The following is a 21,269-nucleotide window of genomic DNA, read 5'->3' on the forward strand; positions in this document are numbered from 1 at the left end:
GTTCTTCGTCCCCAAAATTGTAAATGGAAATACCAGTAGGCCAACTTGTGGGTGGTCCTTAAACGACGTGCATATATGGTTGTTTTTTTTGTTTTTAAACTGACGGACTTGGCATTCAAAATTCCAATGCATCCACCTCTCCTGTGGTCACCCGTGATGCGAGGCGTCCCAAAGTCTCTCTTCCTTCAATATTTTATTTATTTATGGAAGGTAGATTCGAATTATATAGTAAAAGTACGGTATAATTATATGTTATTAAAATATAATTTTAAACTAAATTATTGAATTGAATGAAAATTTTATCACAAAATTTTAAAGATATTTTTTTTATATTGAGGCAAACTTTCAAGTGAATCGGTGTTCGGTACAGGCTTGTAATATAGATCAGAACAGACTATATAAATTTTATTATTTATTTTGACTTATAGACTTTCTATTTGGTAAAAATCTTTTTTCTACGAAGATGTGACAACTTGTTTTTGAAAATTATCTAATTTTATAAGGATCTTTAATGAGTTATAACATAATTTCTAAACATGGTTAGAATTTATTAATGTTCTAAAATCATTTTCTTCCAAGAAATTTTTATTCATCCTAATTACACAAAGAACAAAAAATTAGTGGTATTTAATAACATATTAATTTTTAGGATCATTGGGCAGATAAAGACTTATGATTTATGAGTTTTATTTTTATTTTTGTTTGCTATATAGCCCAAGGCTTGTTTGAATTAGAGTTTGAGTTTATTAGTAAAGGTTTTTAGTTAATTTTTATAAGTGGATCAATTCAGCATATAATAATAGATCCATTAGGGTTAATTTCTCAAAACTATTTAAATATATGTAACTTAAATTTTGGCTGCCATTGATAAATAATACTTCTGAATTTTTTAATTTTAACGTGTAAGAGATTTTTTGTATTTTTTTTATTCTTGAACAAATTGAATATGTATAAAAAAATTAACCTACTTTTGTGGTCTTATTCAACCCTTATTCCATTAGTGATGATGTTTTAAAATAAGTTATTGTATCAAATTTATTTTGATTTTTTGAGATAAAATCTACAAAATCAAAAGGTTGGCATAAAACAGACTACTTTCTTCTTTCGACTAAAATTAATACCTTTCATATTAAATTAGCATAAAATCTGGGTTTGGAAACATATATGGAAAGGGTGATTTTTTACCCACGTTTTACTCCAATCACAGCTTAGACATGTTTGGCATTGCGTTTTAAAAGTGTTTTTGAAAAAAAATTTATTTTTATTTTTATTTTGAATTAATATGTTTTTTATGTTTTCAAATCATTTTAATGTGCTGATCTCAAAAATAATTTTTAAAAAATAAAAAAATATTATTGACATACTTTTCTTAATGAAACAAATATTTTTCCTATTCTTAAAGAGTAGTGTCGCACGTGTGTGGTTTCACAAAAATTGTCCACCCTCAAGGAAAAATTGTAAGGGTCTACCTGGCAAATGTGTAGAGACAAGGAATTCTTGTCTCCTATCAGTGAAAAATTTGAATGGGAGTCGCCACCTAGTATTCTGGTCACTAGGAATCCTAACTAGTCTTAGAGATTAGGTACAGAGACTGGTTGCGTAAAGGGAATGTATTAGCACCCTAAATACGCTCTACCTAAGGTAGGATGCATTGCTTTAATGTCTGATAAAATCTAAGTTCTTGTTATGGTTTCTATTTGTTGATCTGTCTATGGTTCAAGATAAGTTCTCCTTTGTAAGGAGATCATTATCTTATCAGGTAAAAAACCTAATTGTTTTAAGTCATCAAAATAAAATACATTTTTAATATCAGGAATACGTTTTACGTATAAATTCATAAACCCTGATATTAAAAATAAAACAAAATAAAATTTTTGTTGTTTTTGAAATATTGGCCAATGTTCTCTTGACTTTAATAAAACTAGTTATTAAAGTCAAAATGCATGCTAAAACATTGTTTTTTTTTTTTTTATGTATGAAAAATACAATATGATTTTTAGCTTTGAAACACTTGGCCGTATGCACAAAAATATTTTTCTCTTTTTTCAAATTTTTTTTTGAATTTCTGGAAGTTTTGACGAAAACCTGGTATTTTAATATCGGATTTGGTATTTTTAACGACATAAACTACAGATCGATATTAAGTAAAAAAAAGACATAAATCAAAAGGTGAGCAAATCACAACATATATATATATATATATATATATATATATATATATATATATATATTTGAAATGGGTTGGGCCAAACCTGGCCCATCTACATGTGTGAACAGTGCCCTCCATTATTCACATGCTAGGTGAATAGTGGAGGCATGGCAACAAAGGAGAAGAAGCGGGAGAAAGAAGAAAGGGAGAAGGGTTGACCTGCGGTGGCGTGGAGGCGATGCTGATGGTGGCCCGCGGCAGCTGGGAAGCTCGGTGGCAGCGGCTGCAACGCTTCTTCTTTTTCTATGTAAAGACAGCAACCCCTGTGTTTTCTTCTTCTCTTTTTTCTGTTTTTACTCTCGGTTATCTTCTCTATATCCCTGTGCTTCTCCTCTCTTCTCTCTCTATTCCTCTGTTTTTTTTCTGTTCTTCTTCTTTCTCTTTCAATTTTGTTCCTCTTTCGGTCTCCCCGACCTTCCCTACTATTCTCTCTTCCCTCTCCCCTCTTTTGTGTTCTCTCTCTTCTCTTATTGTCTCTCTCTCTGTTTGTTTTTTTTTTTTGTTTTCTTCTTCCCTTTCTGTACACTCTCCTTTTTTTGGTCTTCCCCTTCCCTTGTTTTTATAAGCAAAAACAGGGGAAGGAGACGTGGCTGGGATGGCCATTGTGCTGTCGCCCTGAACCGCCCAAGGGGTACGTCCCCTCCATTCTTCCACCATATGGCAAGCAAGTGGGTAGTCAGCATCTTTTTGAGAGAGAGCTGGCGGTGGAATAGAGGAAAAAATCTTGTTCTTCCTCCCCTGCTTCGCACGTCCAGGGGAAGAAGAAGACGTGGGTGCCGTTCAAAATGGCATCGTTTCAATTTTTTTTTTGTGAACAGTGCATGAAATGGTGTTGTTTTTCTCAAAACACGTCGTTTCATTTAAATGGATTTTGGCGCCAAAACGCATCATATTCAAAATCAGTCCTTCAATTTGCACGTGTTTTACATTTTGGTCCTTGGTCTCGGATTTCTTCAATTAAGTCCTTAATTGGCCATAAAACTTCAATATTTATGCAATTAAGCTCCTGATTTGACCAAGAACTTTAATTTGACCCCAGAACTTTAATTTCTTCCAATTAAAGCCCAAATTAACTCCAAAAATCAATTTTTCTTGCAATCAAACTCTCCATGAATTCAATTAAACCTTCAATAAAATTTAATTGAGTCCATAAACATTTGATTTTGGACTTTTCTTCCTCAAATTGAATTTTCTTTGTCAACAGAGCTCTCATCAATCAATAAAATACTGCTAAATTTTAATCTTTGTATTTTTAAACCTCCTCAACCAATTTTTTTGACCATTTTTTGAGTGTTTTGAAATCCTTTTTCACTATCATATTTTTTTGATAAATATTTTTGATTTATTATTATTATCATTATTATTTTGTATTTTATTATTTTTTATCTAGGATCCAAAAAATAGGTTACAACAAGTAGTACCATTATCTGGGGATCCACAAATAGGTTACAATAAGTAGTACCTACAAAAACAATTATGCATGCATATTTGAACTTAATGACAAGTTTATTAGTCATACTAAGTTTTTGTTAAAATCTAAAGGCTCATTAGACTGACATACCCAAAAATTTAACAAAACAAACTTTTGTCTTTTTTTTTTCTCAAAATAAAAAAATGTTTTTTGTTCTTTATTTTTTATGCTTAAAATAAATATACTCACAACAAACCATTACTTTGAATGTTAAGAGAAGTATAACACGTTTCTTTTTTTAAAAAAAAAAGATATTTTTATAGGTTTAATATTTATTGACATTACATTAGAGTTAGAAGTGTTGATCTGAGTTGGGTTCACTAAGCTTAATATAGGCTCACTAGTATATTCATAGATATAATTCACTAAGTAATTGAGAGTGAAAAATTTAACCAACTGGACTTTTAAAATGGTTAGGTTTGAACCTCAATAAAGAGTTTAATATATTGTGATGAACTCACCATCACCTTGTAAATAAATCATAATAGTATAGCATAACAAACTATTAGCAATGAAGACAAGACTACAATGCAATCTATTTTAGGTTGGATGTTTCAGGGATGATATTATCTTTTCTTAGACTTAACATGTCCCTTATCATAGATCTCTAAAGACCAGTTAAAGTTTTAAATAACTATAAGAGTCAACAAGTTATTTTTAATAAAATAAAATAAAAAGAAACAATGTCATAATAGAACAAACATTAAGTAATTTTAGAAATTCATATTTTAATGTGAGAATGATACATGAATAGTGTATATTGAATGCTTTGTAAGCCAGTTAATTGAAAGTTTTAACAAATGTTGTAACTCATTTTTGGGTCCCCACATAAGAAAGAGAAAAATACAAAAATATATATATAGATAATAAAAAAAAATACAAAAAGATATCAATGAAAAGAGGATGCCAAAGCGCCGAAAAAATGGTCAAAATTGGTTTAGGAGGTTCAAAATACAAATATTGAAATTTGGCAGTATATCATTGACTAGTGAGAGCCCTATTGATTAAGAAAACTTTATTTGAGGAAGAAAAATACAAAATCAAATGTTGATAGACTCAATTAAATTTTATTTAAGGATTTAATAGAATTTATGGAGGGTTGATTGCAAAAAAATATATGTTTTGATAGACCAAGAACCAAAATTCAAAACGCACACAAATTGAAGGATTGATGTGAAATTTGGCACTTTGGTGCTAGTTTTCATTTAAATAAATGGCGTGTTTTAAGCAAAATGAAATCGTTTCATGCATAAAAAAAAAGAGACGAAACAGTGTTGTTTTGAGACGGCACTGTTTCTTCTTCTTCTTCCCCTGGACGTGCAGCAGGGAAAGAGAAGTTTTGTTTTCTTCCCCTTGTCTCTTCCTCCCACGTGCTTTAGAGCCCAAGTCAGACGCCACCCATCTCATGATGAGATGCTAGAGCACCCGTGCCCCGTAAGTGACGCCTCCATTGGCCACCGCTGTCAGCGCCGAGGAAGAGTAGGCAACGCGCACACCATGCACGGGCGACGATGGGACGGGGCAGGGTCAACCTCGCTCCCCCTGCCCCTATAAATACCACCCAAACCAGGGGGAAAAAAAGGGAGAGGAAAAGAGGAAAAACGACAGAAAACGGGAGGGAAACCGAGAGAGAGAGAGAAACTGATAGTGTTGAGAGAGAAACGACTAAAACTGAGAAACACAAAAACAGGGGATATCGACTGGGAAACTTAGAGAGACAGACGGGGAGAAGGAATAAAAGGAATAGAAGGGATAAATCGGTGGGGAAGAAAACACCGACTGGTATCTCTGCACAATGGAGAAGAAGCGCCGCTGCTGTCACTAGGTTTCACTGTCATCGCCACCGCAGTGCCACCGAGAACAGTCACCAGTACCATCTTCAACTCAGCCATTCGAGATCATCGTCTCAGGTAAATTCCCTTCCCCTCCTCGCGCCAGTCATTAATCATCTTCTTGACAACAGAACGTGCATTGTGCACGTTCTGCATGCAAGAAGAAAATAATTAGCCGGTTACTATGCATGCGCACAGTAACCGGCTAGTTAATTAACTGGTTACTGTGCTCATGCACAATAACCAGTCATGGTTTTTTTTTCCTTATATGACGGGCTGGAACATCAGCCCAGCCCACGCGGCTGGGATCAGTCCAGCCCTTTTTACTTCGGGCTAGAACATCAGCCCAGCCTTGTTTTATTGCGGACTGGAACATCAGCCCAGCCCACGCGACTGGGTTGAGTCCAGCCCTGTTAGCTAAAGGCTGGAACATCAGCCCAGCCCACGCGGCTAGGCTGAGTCCAGCCTTGTGGCTGAACCCAGCCTTGTGGCTGAACCAATATAGGCCCAACCCAGTCCATTTTATTTATTTTTTTTCTTTTTTTTGTTCTTGTGTGTTTTTTATTATATATATTAAAATTGTGATTTTTCCACGGATTTTTCTACGTCATTTAGACTAAGATTGGTCTGTATTTTTATATCATAAAAATACAAATCCGGTATTAAAAATACCTGATTTTCAAAAAAAGAACTTCTGTCTTTAGTCATACGGCCAAGTCTCTCAAAGCTAAAAAAAAAAAAAACTCATATTTTATTTTTTATACAACAAAGAAAACTTAAAAAAATATATATTATTTTAGCATGCATTTTGGCTTCAATAACCAATTTATTAAAGTCATGAGAACTTGGCTAATATTTCAAAAAAATATTTTGTTTTGTTTTAATGTCTGGGATTACGAATTTATACATAAAACGTATTTCCAATATTAAAAAGGTAGTCCTTTATAGATATTAGACCGGTTACATTTTTACCCCAAAAGATAAGAACCTCCTTATTGAGGAGGGCTTTTTTTGAACCCTAGACGGACCAACATGATAAGACCTTAGAATCTTTTAAACAATAAAACAATGCAGCTTACCTTAGGCAGGGCGTATTTGGGGAGCTAATACCTTCCCTTTACGCAATCAGTCTTTGTACCCAATCTCTGAGACCAGTTAGGGTTCCTAGTGACCAAAATACTAGGTGGCGACTTCCACTCTATCTTTCACCGCTAAGAGACAAAGAATTCCTTGTCTCACCATATTTTCCACAATAGATAGACTTACCACACTCGATGATGGGGGGTGGGCGATCACTGCGACGCTGCACGCATGCGACAACAAACACGACTATCATAAAAATTTAGATAGTTAAGGCATACAAAATTAACATATTACTTAAATAAACAAACATATAAGAGTATTTCTATCAACGACCAAATTGATATGAAGAATCAATGCTACAAACATTCGACAAATCTCTTAAACTTGTTGGATTGGCCATATTGATCCTATCATCATTTGATGTCTGTTGTGGAACGAGAAAAGGCTTAGGAGGCATTTGTAGAGATTCAATATCTGCTTCAAGCATCTGTACTACTCTAAGCATCGATGGACGATCAATAGGCTTCAATTGTATGCACCATAATGCCACTATAGTCATCTTTTTTATTGTGTTCTTTTCCTGCTCTGTCGCTTGATCTTCAAGTATATCCTTTCCTTCATTAACCTGGTCATAAATCCATGAAGGGAAGTACATCTGACTTGAATGATCTGCCAATGCATTCAGATTTTTTCTTCTACCAACCATTTCCATCAACAACATCCCAAAACTATAGACATCAGCTTTGTAAGAGACACCTCCGATACTTTTGTAAAATAACTCAGGAGCCATGTATCCTATCGTTCCTCTAGCCATAGTAAGGGACACAATGCTATTATTAGTTGGATACAATTTTGCAAGTCCAAAATCTGAGACTTTTGGAGTGAAATTTTCATCGAGAAGAATGTTGTGAGGCTTGATGTCAAAATGCAAAATCTGCATGTCACAACCTTGATGTAGATATTCAATGCCACGAGCCACCCCAAGAGAAATTTCATATATTTTCTGGTTGCTCAGCGGTATGGTACCTTGCCTAGAAAAAATATACTTTTCAAGAGATCCATTAGGCATGAACTCATATATAAGGGCACGCTTTGAGCCCTCAACAGTAAAGCCTATGAGCTGCACCACATTGCAATGGTGAATTCTTCCAATGGTTGCAACTTCATTGATAAATTCTTGCCCATTACCTTTTTCTTTGCGCAACATTTTTACAGCTGCAAAACGGCCACTACGAAGCTTTCCTTTGTACACTGAGCCATAACCTCCTTCACCTAACTTGTCATTGAATCCGTGAGTTATCTTCTTAATCTCCGAGTAAGAATACCTTATAAGCGTGAGATTATGATCATGACTTTGCAAGAATTCTTCAATCTTACAATACATTGATAAATGCCTTCTTTGCCATTTATAGACCAATAAGGTTATGAGACATGGAAGCCCACAAATGAATAATAATGTATGATATATCCCTGCATATAGACATTATAAGAACATTAATCAATTATGGAAACATATTATTTGTTATTAGATTGCCATGTAAATTTTTTTTCTAAATGAAATTATGATTCTTAATTCAAACATGTATCAACAAAAGCATTGATTTTTTTTTTAATTTGAAATTCTTATCACCAAATAAAATTTAATTGAGATTTCATTGATTTAAGGGAAAAATCAAAAACATGAATATATATCAAGTTTTTCTTGCCAATATATGTTGTTTTCAAATTTTGTAATTTTATTCATTAACTTATAAAATATCTCTCTTTATTTCTTAGAACAGCAATTAAAATGAGTCCTCAAACTTTAATTCATTTTTTTAATTCCATCCTAATCCTCTAATTTTAAACTCAGAGCTCTAATAAACAATGAAATAATTGTATATTTCACACCTCCATTCTTGATATTTTTAATATTATTTTTTTATTCGTTCAGTCCCTTTACTCTAGATATTTTTTAATATGATCCCTCTATTGTGATTTGATCAATGCTTCCATTAAATGTCAACGCATGCCAAGAATATAGAATTTTACACCTATATTTTTTTAAAAAAAAAAATAATTAAAAATTTGTATAAAATCAACAATTGAGAAATATTAGAAAAGAATTTCAAATTTTGAAAATTGAGATAAATTTGAATAAAAAAATTAGATTGAAAAATGAAATTGACAAACCATTAGAAAAAAAAAAAACACCATAGAGTATTGTAAATATTATTTTTTCATAACAAAGAAAAAGAGAAAAATAAAATATGTTAAGTCATTCTTTTCTATTTAAATTTTTTATCTTTTAATATTTAATTTTTTTTAAGTACTCCATTTCTTCTTCTTTTTTTACTAGATGCTTTGCAATTTATTTTTTCTATTTTTAATTGATAATGTTTTAGATATGCAAAAGATAATGGATGAAACCATTGAAGTACCAATACTTAGAGATAATATCGCCCTTAATGGTTTCGAATCTTAATATACATTCATTGTCCATTTTAAAATTTCAATGAAGGGTTACAATTTATTTTTTTCCATTTTAATCTAGTATTTAATTTGTCTCTAAGAGTTTTAGAGATTTTAAGTTTGATTTTTTTCCCTAATGTTTCCCATTTGTTATTTTTTATAATTTGTATTATCTTTCTTTTATTTTTGGTAACTTTGCATTTCTAAATTTTTGACACTTATCCATATTTAATGGAAAAAATGACATCGGTTGCAAGAAAATAAGTAATTAGAATTGAATTGAGGAATTTAAATTTGAAAGACTTATTTTTAACAATTTAATTGATGAAAATGAGCAAAAGGTAATGCATGGATGAAACCATTAAATATGTATCTCTAAAATTGATATTATCTTTTAAATATTTTGCATCTTAATATATACATACATTTAATGGTTCACAGTTATTCCAAGAAAGCAAAAGAGAACACTTACCGATGAACACAAGTAGAAGTAGTGTAATGAGCAAAACTGTGAGAATGCTTAGTGCATATAAAGAGATGTTCTTCGTGCTATGCTTTCCTGCCAAATAAATAAATGAAGGGAATGAAGACAAATAGAAACTAAGAAACACAAACAATATTACATAAAGGCTATGCTCTTTACAATCGCTTAATTTGGATAGTTGCCTTGGACACTCCCCTCCTCTATGAGCCAAGAAAGTTTCAATAAAATCCTAATTTGAAGAGAGAAACTAAAATTCTAATAATTATAACCAAGAATAGATAAGGACTAAAATAAGATTATATGGATAAACTTGCTAAGAATCTCTGTTAAATTCAAAAAAACTTCTACCTCGATGCTCTCATGCGCTAAACAATGCATGTATAATCATATGAAAATGTACGTAGTTTATACATCATATTTTAGCAATCGTAAGATTCTTAATTAAATTATAATAACCTCTTATAAGGAAAATAAAATATTAAAAAAATAATTCTATTTATACCCAATATATATGCATTAAACTTTTTTAAAACCATCCCTTCAAGAAAAATTATTAAGGAATTTTGAATTGTAATAATTTTAAACTTTTGTATGGTTTTTGTAATAATTTTATGATACTTCTAATTAAACTAATATATAATTAAGTATAATTATCTAAACTAACACCAAATATTTAGATTAACTCTTTGAAACCGAATAAAAGAAAACTTTCACATCCATTTTTGTAAGAGAAAGATTGTAATTTAGCCTAAATAAGACAAGCATGAGCTAATTAATTCTCACCATTTTTATATAAGTTTAATTCCAATCCCCCTACAATAACAGAAAAAGAGCAAAGTAAATATGTGAAATATATATATATATATATATATATATATATATATATATATGTATGTATGTTTTGTTTTCATATATCACAATTCACAAAATAAATTTATTAGTACTACTCTTCTTAGAAAATGTTATAATAAGATAAAATAAATTAACTCACCCGAGCTTCCATAAAATGTCAATCTGACAGCTATATTCATAAAAAAAGAAGAAGAATAAAAGGTATTGTCACTTGTCAGTGTCTAAGATTTTGGTATACAAAAAAATAAAGAAAAATGCCTTTGAGATAAATGTATCAAATCTAATCCGTATATTCTTTTTTCAAAATTGAAGCATAATAAATAAAGACTCCTCACCTGGTAAATACCTATTTAGCGGCCATAAATCGATGACTACATTTCAAGGAAAAGATAACATTGCGTCAATATTCAGAATCTTATAATTCATAAATTTAACTGAAGGAAAGAGCATGCAAGTGTGTTTTGGTATTCAAATAACCTGATAGCTAGAAATAGACTTGGAGAGTTTAAAGCAAAATTAAGACGAAATGTACTAAAAAATTATCGAATTGAATTCATTATTAACAGAGTGGATTATCATTCTGAGAGCTAATCATTTCAACAAATTCATATATTTTTAATGGCAAAACTTCTTAAATTTACTTTAAACTTAGCTAGAAATAGGCATCTATAGTGGATATCCTTACTTCATACTCGACCTTTCACCATCTTTCATGCAATTTTTCAAGATTTTAGGTAGAAAAGTTAGAGAGTTTACGTAATAGCAAAGTTTCTAAAGATCTCTCTCTCCATTCCGTTGTTTTTAATGTCTTGAACCTTATTTAGGTTTTATGTTCAAGAATTTAGACAAATAGAAAAGTTCTTACCAAGATAACTCAGATAAGTTAGTATATAATCAGCCAGAAAACCTGCAAGGAAAACAAACAAATAATAAAGAGACTAAGTAACATCGATATGACTTTTTATTGGGGAATATAAAATAATTATGCATTTTGATGTAAAAAGGTTGAGGAATTGTATATAATATTTTAAATTATCATTACAAGGTGAAAGTAAGTTTTATATAATATATGGGGTGTAAAATTAAAATTATGATAGAGAAAATATTTTTTTAAAAAAAAATTAATAAGGCTGTAAGAAAAAGGTATATGATTTTAAAATCTAAAGAGAGAGAGAAAGATAAATTTCATATATAACTGTAGAGGAGGTGTTTAAAAATCAAGCCAAGTATTCTGGTCATTGCCCATTGAATAATATATGTTAATGTTCCGTGTATTGGTAATAATAATAACAATTAATTATTATTATTGTTATTTCAAACAAAACAAACAGATTATAAAATAAAATAAATATGACAATCATGTTTATATTCGCATATTGATATAAAAAAATATAACTGTGATGTGAAAGAGAGCTACTTACCCATTGCAAATTCGATTGGATTACCGATTAATCCTAATGTATATATATATATATAAGAAAGAGTTAAATTAATGAAATTAATTAAAATCATTTTAAGAGAATAATTATGCAACTGATATGAATGAAAGAGCTAATAAGAGCTTAAGACAAAACGGTAACGCATTATTTTCCTCTTTTTATTAGCGAACTGTGTGGGTGAGAGAGAGAGAGAGAGGGAGAGAGGGAAACGTACGGCACTGGAAGCTTATCTCGGCTTCATCAAAGTTGCAGGGGTTCTCTTTCAGAAAATCACAACAGGCCCCAGACCATGAAAGATCAAACCCATATAGAATAGTATCGCGGACATCTATATAGGAAATATTGGTCCTATTTTTCGGCTGGAAAGTGAAAGGCGCTAGATAGATCAAATTTACACGGCATGAGTCCGGTATGCCCCCCAAGGAATCACCAATAAAGACATAGCTGGAATAACCCTCCATATTGTGGGAATTAAAAAGAGTACTACCATTTTTGCATGAAGAAGCATCCACAATATAGTGTGGAGGACTCGGTATTGGCTTTGGGCAACTTATAAAACTAAAACTTACAGAGGACGGAATATCGTAACCGAACCAGCCATAAATACGATATGGAAGATAATCATCTAAGAATAAAGAATGACGAGGGATAGAGAAGCAATCATCCTTCTGAACATCAGCAACCACAAGTCGAATCGTGAAGTTGCTGTAATGGATTGCCTGAACGTAATATTTTACCCCATTATTCAAGTATAAAGCTGGGCGGTTGTTTTCACAAGTAAGTTCATATTTTTTGTCGCCGCAGCTATTGGGATCGGTGCTTAGTCGAAAAGGGAAGCTAATATTATGGATGTTGCCACAAGAAGATGGAGCACAGTCAACAGTACTGTTCTTGCTAGCACTGCAACTCTGGTGACCGGCTAGGATGACTAGAAGAAGAAGGGCTGGGTATGCACCGAAAAGGTGCTTTGATATTCCACTCAACATCGAGAGAAAACTTGCAGGGTAATAAAATAATGGTTTTATTTTGTTACTCTGCCGCACATATATATATATATATTATAAACTAGGTCCATCCTCATTCATTACAAAAGGGAATCGATCATGGGTCAAGTCGACGAATTAATAATTGCATGGTTACTACTGAAGCATTAGGAAATTACATGAGGAGTTCGCACCAACGAAAGTGAAAGCAATTACAAAATATCAACGATCACTTTTTTAATTTTTTAATTTGGTAATCATTCCGTATATAATATTTAATTTTATTTAAATTTTTTAAAAATCATTTCGTTTATAATATCAAAGTGTCAAGCACTTTTTAATTTTTAATTTGATAATCATTTCGTTTATAATATTTAATTTACAATTTTAATTTAATTTAAATTTTTTAAAAAAATCATTAAATAACACTAACAACTTTTTTAATCTCAATAATTTTATTTATAAAAAACAGTAATTAACCATACGAATTAATTAAACTGGATATTTATATAAACAGGGTCCATCCTCATTCAATACAAAAGTGACCGATCATGGGTCAAGTCTACGAATTATTTATGGCATGGTTACTACTAAAGCATTATGAAATTACAAGAGGAGTTCCCACCAAAGAAAAGGGGAAGCCAACTTTGAATTTTATAAAAATGCACAGAAGGGGTACCCACCAATGAAAGTGAAGGCAGCTTTTACGACTTTGCAGCAATTACAAAATCATGGTAGTGGTCGTCTTGGACCGTTCAGTCAATTAATATACGAACAGACTTTGACCTATATAAAACGCAAATGGCCATCAACACCGTTCATCTTCTTCGCCCGACCCAAAAAAAGGGATGCCCGACGATGCATCAAGATTAATCCTGCAATAACAGTCACTTCATTACCCAACAATGAAAGTGAAGGCAGTTTTTACGACTTTGCAGCAATTACAAAATCAAGGTAGTGGTCGTCTTGGACCGTTCAGTCAATTAAAGGAACCCAGCCCAGGAATAAAAAGTAGCAGCGTCGGCTTCCCCTTTCTTCAGCACCAGCCTCAAACCAGAGAACCTACCCAGAAAGATTAGCTAAAAAAGAGAACAACATGTTCACAGACTCTGATGACATTGCAGGACTTTGGTTTCTAAGATCACTTTTCTTCAGAGTTCACAGCTATGACAATAAGCCATCAAAGACAAACATGTTCTTGAAAAATTTGTCAAACAAACTTAAATCATCTGTAACAATATTTACAGACTCTGATGACAGATTGGTGAAACTTCATTCTTTTAATCTGTTTGTTGGGCTAGTCCTAGCAAGCACTAGGATAACTTACTGGTGAAAAATAAAAAAATAGTAACTTACTGGTTCTTGGCATACTCTGTCTGTATACGCCATCTCTGCCCTAAATTTCTTCATTCAAACATATCCATGTTTTATCTAAATTTCTAATTTCATATTGATCCAAATTTTAGGGTATTTTTTTAACCTATTCCCTAAGAAATGATCAAAACTGGAATATATCTTAATGTTATTAGGGCCTAATCAAAAAACAAATGAGAAGAGATTATAATTCTTGAGTTGATGACGATCATAAGTAGTAAATGGTTTTCTCTTTCATATATTATTATATAGGATTTAAATAAATCTAAAATAAATGTTGCAATGATGTATTATTGCGATAGTAAATATGATTAGAAAAAAAAAACAAAAACTACTATGAAGATATATCTTATCTTATTGGTTGGGTTTTACAATTTACACTTTCTAATTTATTGAATGATATTGTTTTCTTGCCCCAAAATTCATTTTGACGGGATAGAGATTGATGAAGTGGATAATTGGGAATCTTGAGCTCACAGGTCTACGAAGAAGAAAAACAAGTGCTAGTGGATGATGAGAGTAAAGAGACTTGTCGGTATGACTTTCCAAGTCTATGAAAAAAAAGAAGCAAAGTAGCTTAAACAACAAGTTGGTGGGCACCCCGTTCCACAAGCTTGAAGAAAAACAACAACAAATAATAGACTAATGAAAATAATTGTAGGGCCCATGAAAAGATGATTGACAACAAGTTGCTTGAAATGTCAAAGATAAATTATGATTGTTTGCTTACAGAAATTATTCTTCTTTATAATTCACAGAGAATTAATGGGTTTTTATTTTTATTTTTGTCAAATATTATGGAGTTAAAGGGTTTGGTTGAGAAAAAAGGTATATAAATACCAACGTTTTAACAATAATTAAGAAAACAAATTGTTTCCATCAATTCAGATTAAGAAGTTAGAACCACTCTAAAATTCAGATTAAGAATCCAACAATAATTAATATGGAAGTAAATCAGCCTAACAGATATTTCTTTCTTCAACCAAATTAGCAACAATTAAATGATGATATTGATCTTGGGGAATCTTGACTTCACAAGTCTACGAAGAAAAAGAAGTGCAAGTGGATGATGAAACTGTCGGCAAATCACTTCAATCCATTAAAAAAGTCAAGGAAGATACTTTTTTATTCCACAAGATCAAATAAATTGTTCAGAACACAACAAGTTGATGCATGTCTATGAAGAAAAAGCAAAGTAGTTTACCCAACAAGTTGGATAACTGTTAGTGCAGATTAATTAGGGTAGGAGTCGGTTAGAGTTAGTTTACAATATAATAAATCGTTTAAGTATATAATGGTACATAGGAGGATTATGTAAGAGTCACGCAAGAAATAACAGAATCATTCTTCTCTCATTTCTCTGTTTTCCTTCACGCAAGAAATAACAGAATCATTCTTCTCTCATTTCTCTGTTTTCCTTCTGCTTCATTAGTTTTGTTAATAACCATCATAAATATAAAACGAAAGAAAGTTTAAATCCAAAAATATAGTAAACATTCTTAATAACCATCATACTATAATCTTTTAAAGTTAGCATTTTTCCCCCTCGACATCGAACTAGATAGATATAATAGCACGAGAAGTATAATTGTCAAATCTAGTTTGGATCATTAGATTATCGCGTGTGAATTCAACCGAGCCATTTATGCTAAAGTTCGTTTCAATTCAACTTGAAAACTAGCCCAGATCAAGCTATGAGTCAAGCTATTTCCATGTAAACCTTGAAAATAGCTATTTCCTTGAGTTTCAACAAAAGTCCACAAAGTTTTCAAGTATTATGACAAATAATACTTGAAAATAAGTGCGATCAAACAAGCAAGCAGTCAACAATTGATTGACAAACAAAGCAACATAAACGAGAGCAGCTGGAGGACGATAAAGAGTACGGTCTCAGCCTCTTCAATCCCAATCCGGAGGGGTGCAATGAGTGGCTAGATTCAAAGGAAACTGGCTTAGTGGTTTATGTGTCATTCGGAAGCATGGCTGCACTTGGAGAGGAGCAAATGGCAGAAATTGCTTGGGGCCTAAAGAGGAGTGCCTGCTGCTTCCTGTGGGTAGTCAGAGAATCGGAAAGGAAAAAACTTCCAAGCAACTTTGTGGAGGAGTCATCAAAGAAATCTCTGCTTGTGACCTGGAGCCCGCAGCTAGTGTTTCTGGCTCACAAGTCCGTCGTTGGTTGCTTCATGACTCATTGTGGGTGGAACTCAACACTCGAGGCGTTGAGCTTAGGAGTGCCAATGGTGGCAATGCCAGAGTGGACTGATCAACCAACAAATGCAAAGTGCATTGCCGATGTTTGGCATGTGAAGGAAAATGAAAAAGGGATTGTCACTAAAGAAGGAATGAGATGAGAAGGAACTCTGAGAAATGGATGAAACTGGCCAAAACAGCAGTGGATGAAGGCGGAAGCTCTGATAAGAATATTACGGAATTTGCAGCAGAACTTGCAAGGAAGTTCCATGAAACCAAAGATTCAAAGGTGTGAAAGCCTACATATGCATGGCCTTAAAACTTGAAAATGCATCTTATTTAGCTGATGTAGTTTGCCTCAATCATAAACTTGATTACACATCCACCTGATTCAACTAGATCAACACCATATGCAAAAGCATGATTTCTCAATCTCAAGAATAAACTTGCACAGAGCATTTTATTTCCCAAGGCACGAGATATAACTGTCACGCCCAATATATCGATTTCTTGTTCTGTACTGTGTACCTATATCATTTATATATTCATCAGAATTCACTTTTACAGCACTAGCAAGCATGTCCAGCTTTATCAATGAGCTGGGAAAACCAAGGTTACTTGTATATATATGACCCTAACAGATATGGGACCTAATCACATTAGATGGCATGCCATTTTATCGTTAAATAAACTATTCGTTAGGTAGGGTGCTATCCAGACAACAGCAGGAAAGAATTTGAAGGAAAACTGTTTTACATCTCCCTCTCTTCAGTTGCTTCGGCATCTTCCGTCCAACTGCCTAATTTGACAATGTCTTCCACAAGAATCTTTCCATCTGTTCGATTCAAAATGATCTAGGCATCAGTTATACAAGGTAAAAAAGAAGAAAATACTAAATTTAGCAAATGCTCAACAAAATGACAAGAAGCAGAGAAAAACTACAAGGTAGAAGAAAAGCATCATGTTAATTTTCTGACCCTTGATAGATTTTCATAAGCAACTCAAAACACCCAATTGGATTGAGAAAATTATCTGTTGACTAGGTTCTTGGTAAATAAGAGGTGTGACTTGTTTGCTTTAGCGGCGAAGAAATATTTTTTCATGTGGCTTCTATAATTCAGAAAAATAAGATGTGGCTTCTTAGAACCAAAACCAGTTTGCATGTAGGAGCTGAGCTCAAGAGAACAAATGCATTAATCCTCTAATAAGAAGAAAGTGATGAATGTTGAAACATGCAGACACATTCAAAATGATACATCCTTCAAGTACATCGCAGCAGCTGATGAGTTCTTGGATGCCTTCCTTGCCTGATGTATCCTTCAAGTACATCGCAGCAGCTGCCACCTCCTCAGGAGTAACTTTCCCATCATAATCCCTGCATACAAGTAGGATTACTGGATGTGAGTGTCGTCACAGGATGGAGTTCATAAACCATCTTATTCCCTGTATTTGCATCCCTCTGCTTCATACTAGCCACCAACACTGATTTCTGAGACATTCCTTAGACCCCCCCTCACCATTTGCTACTCTCTTCTTCTTCCATGCTTTGTGTTTCTTGTTCCTTCAACCAAGTTCTTGCTCCAGAAAAGAAATCAAGGCAAGATGATCAGTAATCTCCCACCAAGCCCTTTTGCTCTTCCAATTATAGGCCATCTCCATCTCTTCAAACAACCTATCCAGCGAACACTCCACTCCCTCTCAGAAAAACACGGTCCCATATTCTCTCTCAAACTCGGTTCCCGCCTTGCCGTTGTCATATCTTCACCATCGGCTGTGGAAGAATGTTTCACCAAGAACGATATTGTCTTGGCCAACCGTCCTCTCTTTTTGGTCAGCAAGTACTTAAACTACAACAACACCACCTTGGGCACAGTCGAACACGACGACCATTGGCGCAACCTTCGCCGCATAAACGCTCTTGAAATCTTCTCCTCTCCACGCCTCACTTCGTTATTTAGCATCCGAAGAGAGGAAGTCATGGTCTTACTGCGTAGACTTCGCGGTGTTTCCAAGCATGGTAACTATGCTAAGGTAGAGTTGAGATCCATGCTCTTGGACCTGACGAGTAATATTATAATGAGAATGGTTGCGGGAAAGAGGTATTATGGCGTAGATGTTAAGGAAATCGAAGAGGCCAGGATTTTTAGGGAGATCTTGGAAGAGTTGTTTGCATATATTTCCATGATAAATGTGGGGGATCTGATTCCAATGTTGCAGTGGGTTGATATTACAGGCCACTTGAAGAAGTTGGATAGACTAAGTAAGAAGATGGATGTGTTCTTACAGGGACTGGTTGATGAGCATCGAGATGACAGGGACAGAAACACTATGATAAACCGGTTTCTCGCTTTGCAAGAAGAACAGCCTGAATACTACACTGATGACATAATCAAAGGCCATGTTGGTTAGTCAAACCTAACCCTTTTTTTGTTGATTCAATCATTTAACTTGTTAAGGAAAAATGATGTTTTTGTTTTGATTCACTCAATTTTTGGTATCATCTCCCATTTCAATTTCTTAGAGTTTCACTCACTAAAGAGGGAAACAAAACCACAAATGATGCCTAAAGCCACCTGTTATTCTCTCAACCGCTTCATCAAATTTTGTGTCAGCGTATTAAACAATTCATCAACGTGAAACTCTGGGGCTCTGGGTTGTGTGTCAACCCGGTAAACCCTTCTCATCTTAGCTTTCGGGTCGGAGCTGGCTTGAGTTTAATTCACTATATATTTTGTGCAGGTGTTGTTGCTTGGGGGAACAGAGACTGTTGCTACATCTATGGAATGGGCATTAGCCAATCTACTCAACCATCCAGACGTGCTAAGGAAAGCTAAAGCAGAACTGGACGCTCAAGTTGGAGACCGCTTGATAGAAGAGTCAGATTTTGCAAAACTAAATTAACTTCAGAGCATCATCTCGGAGAATCTGCGTTTATGTCCGGTGACACCGCTTATACCACCGCACATGCCATCCTCCGACTGTACCATTGGAGGATACCATGTCCCAGCTGGGACCATATTATTTGTAAACGCATGGTCTCTCCATAGAGACCCTGCACTGTGGGATGAGCCCACAAGTTTCAAGCCTGAGAGATTTGAATCTACAGGCAGAGTTGATGCATGCAACTTCATCCCCTTTGGGATGGGAAGGAGAGCTTGATACAGAGTGACGACCTTAACTTTGGGATCGTTGATACAGTGCTTTGAGTGGGAAAGGGTTGGTGAAAACAAGATTGACATGACAGAGAAGACAGCAATGACCTTCTCATGTGTAGAGCTCTTAGAGCTCATGTGTCGCGCGATTCTAGACATGCTTCTCTCTTTAAGTGATCAAAAAATATAAAAGTGTCAAGAGTGCTGCCAATATTATATGCATGTTTTTATTTTTCAAAACATAATAATAAATCACCCCTTAGGGTTTGATTTTCTTATTATTTTGCGACATGATGATACCAAATGTCAAAATGATATTAAACTATAAACTTCAGCAAAGGGTTTTTTTTTTTTTTTTTTTTCCATCCAGAAGGGATAAAAATTGAAGGTTAATGATAATAAACGTGGACTATCAAATTATCTAAATTATATATATATATATATATATATATATATATATATATATCCGCTTTTTTTATCTACTATTATAATTTTTTAATGTAAAAAATCTGTATTTTTATTTTTTATGTCCATGACAAAGTATAAGTATATAATTAATATTTATTTTTTATGTAAAAAAACCTTGTATCCACCTGTGGAAAATAACTTAGTGGAAATCTAAAATGGATTATTATTGATTAAAAAATAATAATAATTAGAACCCAAATAATACTATTTTTAATATTAATACTTTTAATTATAATAAAAATAATAATATTTATAACACAAACAATAATATTTTTGATATTAACACTTTTAATTATAATAAAAACAATAATATTTATAATACAAATAATTATATTTAGAAACCTAAGACCTAATAACCTTGGGTTTTGACGCAGGACCCATTAGCCTTGGGTCTTGATGTCGGACTCAAGAAAATTGAGTCCTAACACAAAATTCATTAGCCTTGAGTCTTGACGCCAGACCCAAGAACATTGGGTCCTGAAACATGACTCATTAGCCTTAGATCCTAACGCAAGACCTAAGAGATTGGGTCCAGAAGAAAAACCAAAAGTCTTGGGTCAGGTGTGGTGTAAGACCCAAGAGATTTGGGTCTGTGCTCTAGCTACACCCAAGCTCTTTAGGTTAGGTGCTCTTTTCCAGCCCCAAGTTTTTTGGGTCTGAGAATGGAATGTCTGACCCAAGTTAACAACAATAACAACAAAAATAATTGATTTTACCTTTCAAATTAATTCTATGTTTTTTTTATAATAATAATTTTTTTTTACAAATTTAATAATATTAATGCATATAATAATATTTACAATATTAATAATAATATTAAACTCATTTGACCTAAGTTCTTATGATATTTATAACACATATAATACTATTTTTAATATTAATACTATTAATTATAATAAAAATATTATTATTTATAACACAAGTAATAATATTTTTGATATTAATACTGTTAATTATTATAAAAAAAAAATAATATTTATAACACAAATAATACTATTTTTATAGTAATACTTTTAATTATAGTACAAATATATTATTTATTACACAAATAATAATATTTTTGTTATATTAATACCTTTAAATATACTAAAAATAATATTACTTATAACCCGAATAATACTATTTTTTTAAAAATGAATAATTTTAATTATAATAAAAAAACAATATTTATAATACAAATAATAATATCCTTAGATGTGGCTGCACAACTAGACCTAAGGACATTGGATCCTATTACCCAGCCAGACCCAACCCCGTTTTAAAGTTTTTTGAGTCTAACTT

The 21,269-nt window shown here is 32.9% G+C and overlaps 1 protein-coding gene and 1 pseudogene across 8 annotated transcripts; one reads left to right on the forward strand and one right to left on the reverse strand.

Annotated features, from left to right (window-relative positions):
- Positions 1-19,656, forward strand: part of LOC118055641 (uncharacterized) — a 66,472-nt pseudogene extending 46,816 nt beyond the window's left edge.
- On the reverse strand, positions 6,871-12,849 carry LOC118055639 (LEAF RUST 10 DISEASE-RESISTANCE LOCUS RECEPTOR-LIKE PROTEIN KINASE-like 2.4). 8 transcript variants are annotated; one of them, XM_073408171.1, is made up of 8 exons: positions 12,036-12,849; positions 11,804-11,836; positions 11,248-11,289; positions 10,718-10,753; positions 10,522-10,551; positions 10,314-10,343; positions 9,519-9,605; positions 6,871-8,065 (listed from the first exon to the last, which is right to left on the reverse strand). In XM_073408171.1, the coding sequence occupies exons 1-8, from the start codon at positions 12,805-12,807 to the stop codon at positions 6,921-6,923; spliced, it is 2,175 nt and encodes a 724-aa protein (XP_073264272.1). In that variant the 5' UTR covers positions 12,808-12,849; the 3' UTR covers positions 6,871-6,920. The 8 variants fall into 8 exon arrangements, with proteins under 8 accessions (XP_073264272.1, XP_073264275.1, XP_073264273.1 ...); XM_073408174.1 differs by lacking the exon at positions 11,804-11,836; XM_073408172.1 differs by lacking the exon at positions 10,522-10,551.
- Positions 19,657-21,269: the final 1,613 nt, after the last annotated feature.

Source organism: Populus alba, chromosome 3, assembly GCF_005239225.2.
Source record: "Populus alba chromosome 3, ASM523922v2, whole genome shotgun sequence".
Taxonomy (NCBI): Eukaryota; Viridiplantae; Streptophyta; class Magnoliopsida; order Malpighiales; family Salicaceae; genus Populus; species Populus alba.

What these genes read in the sequence shown, in the direction of transcription:
- LOC118055639 (XM_073408171.1), bottom strand. Translation starts at nt 12,807, where the DNA reads ATGTTGAGTGGAATATCAAAGCACCTTTTCGGTGCATACCCAGCCCTT. An exon ending in CGAGATAAGCTTCCAGTGCC is followed by an intron (nt 11,837 to 12,035) that starts GTACGTTTCCCT and finishes TATATACATTAG; the next exon opens with GATTAATCGGTAATCCAATC. An exon ending in ACTTCTACTTGTGTTCATCG is followed by an intron (nt 8,066 to 9,518) that starts GTAAGTGTTCTC and finishes GTCTATATGCAG; the next exon opens with GGATATATCATACATTATTA.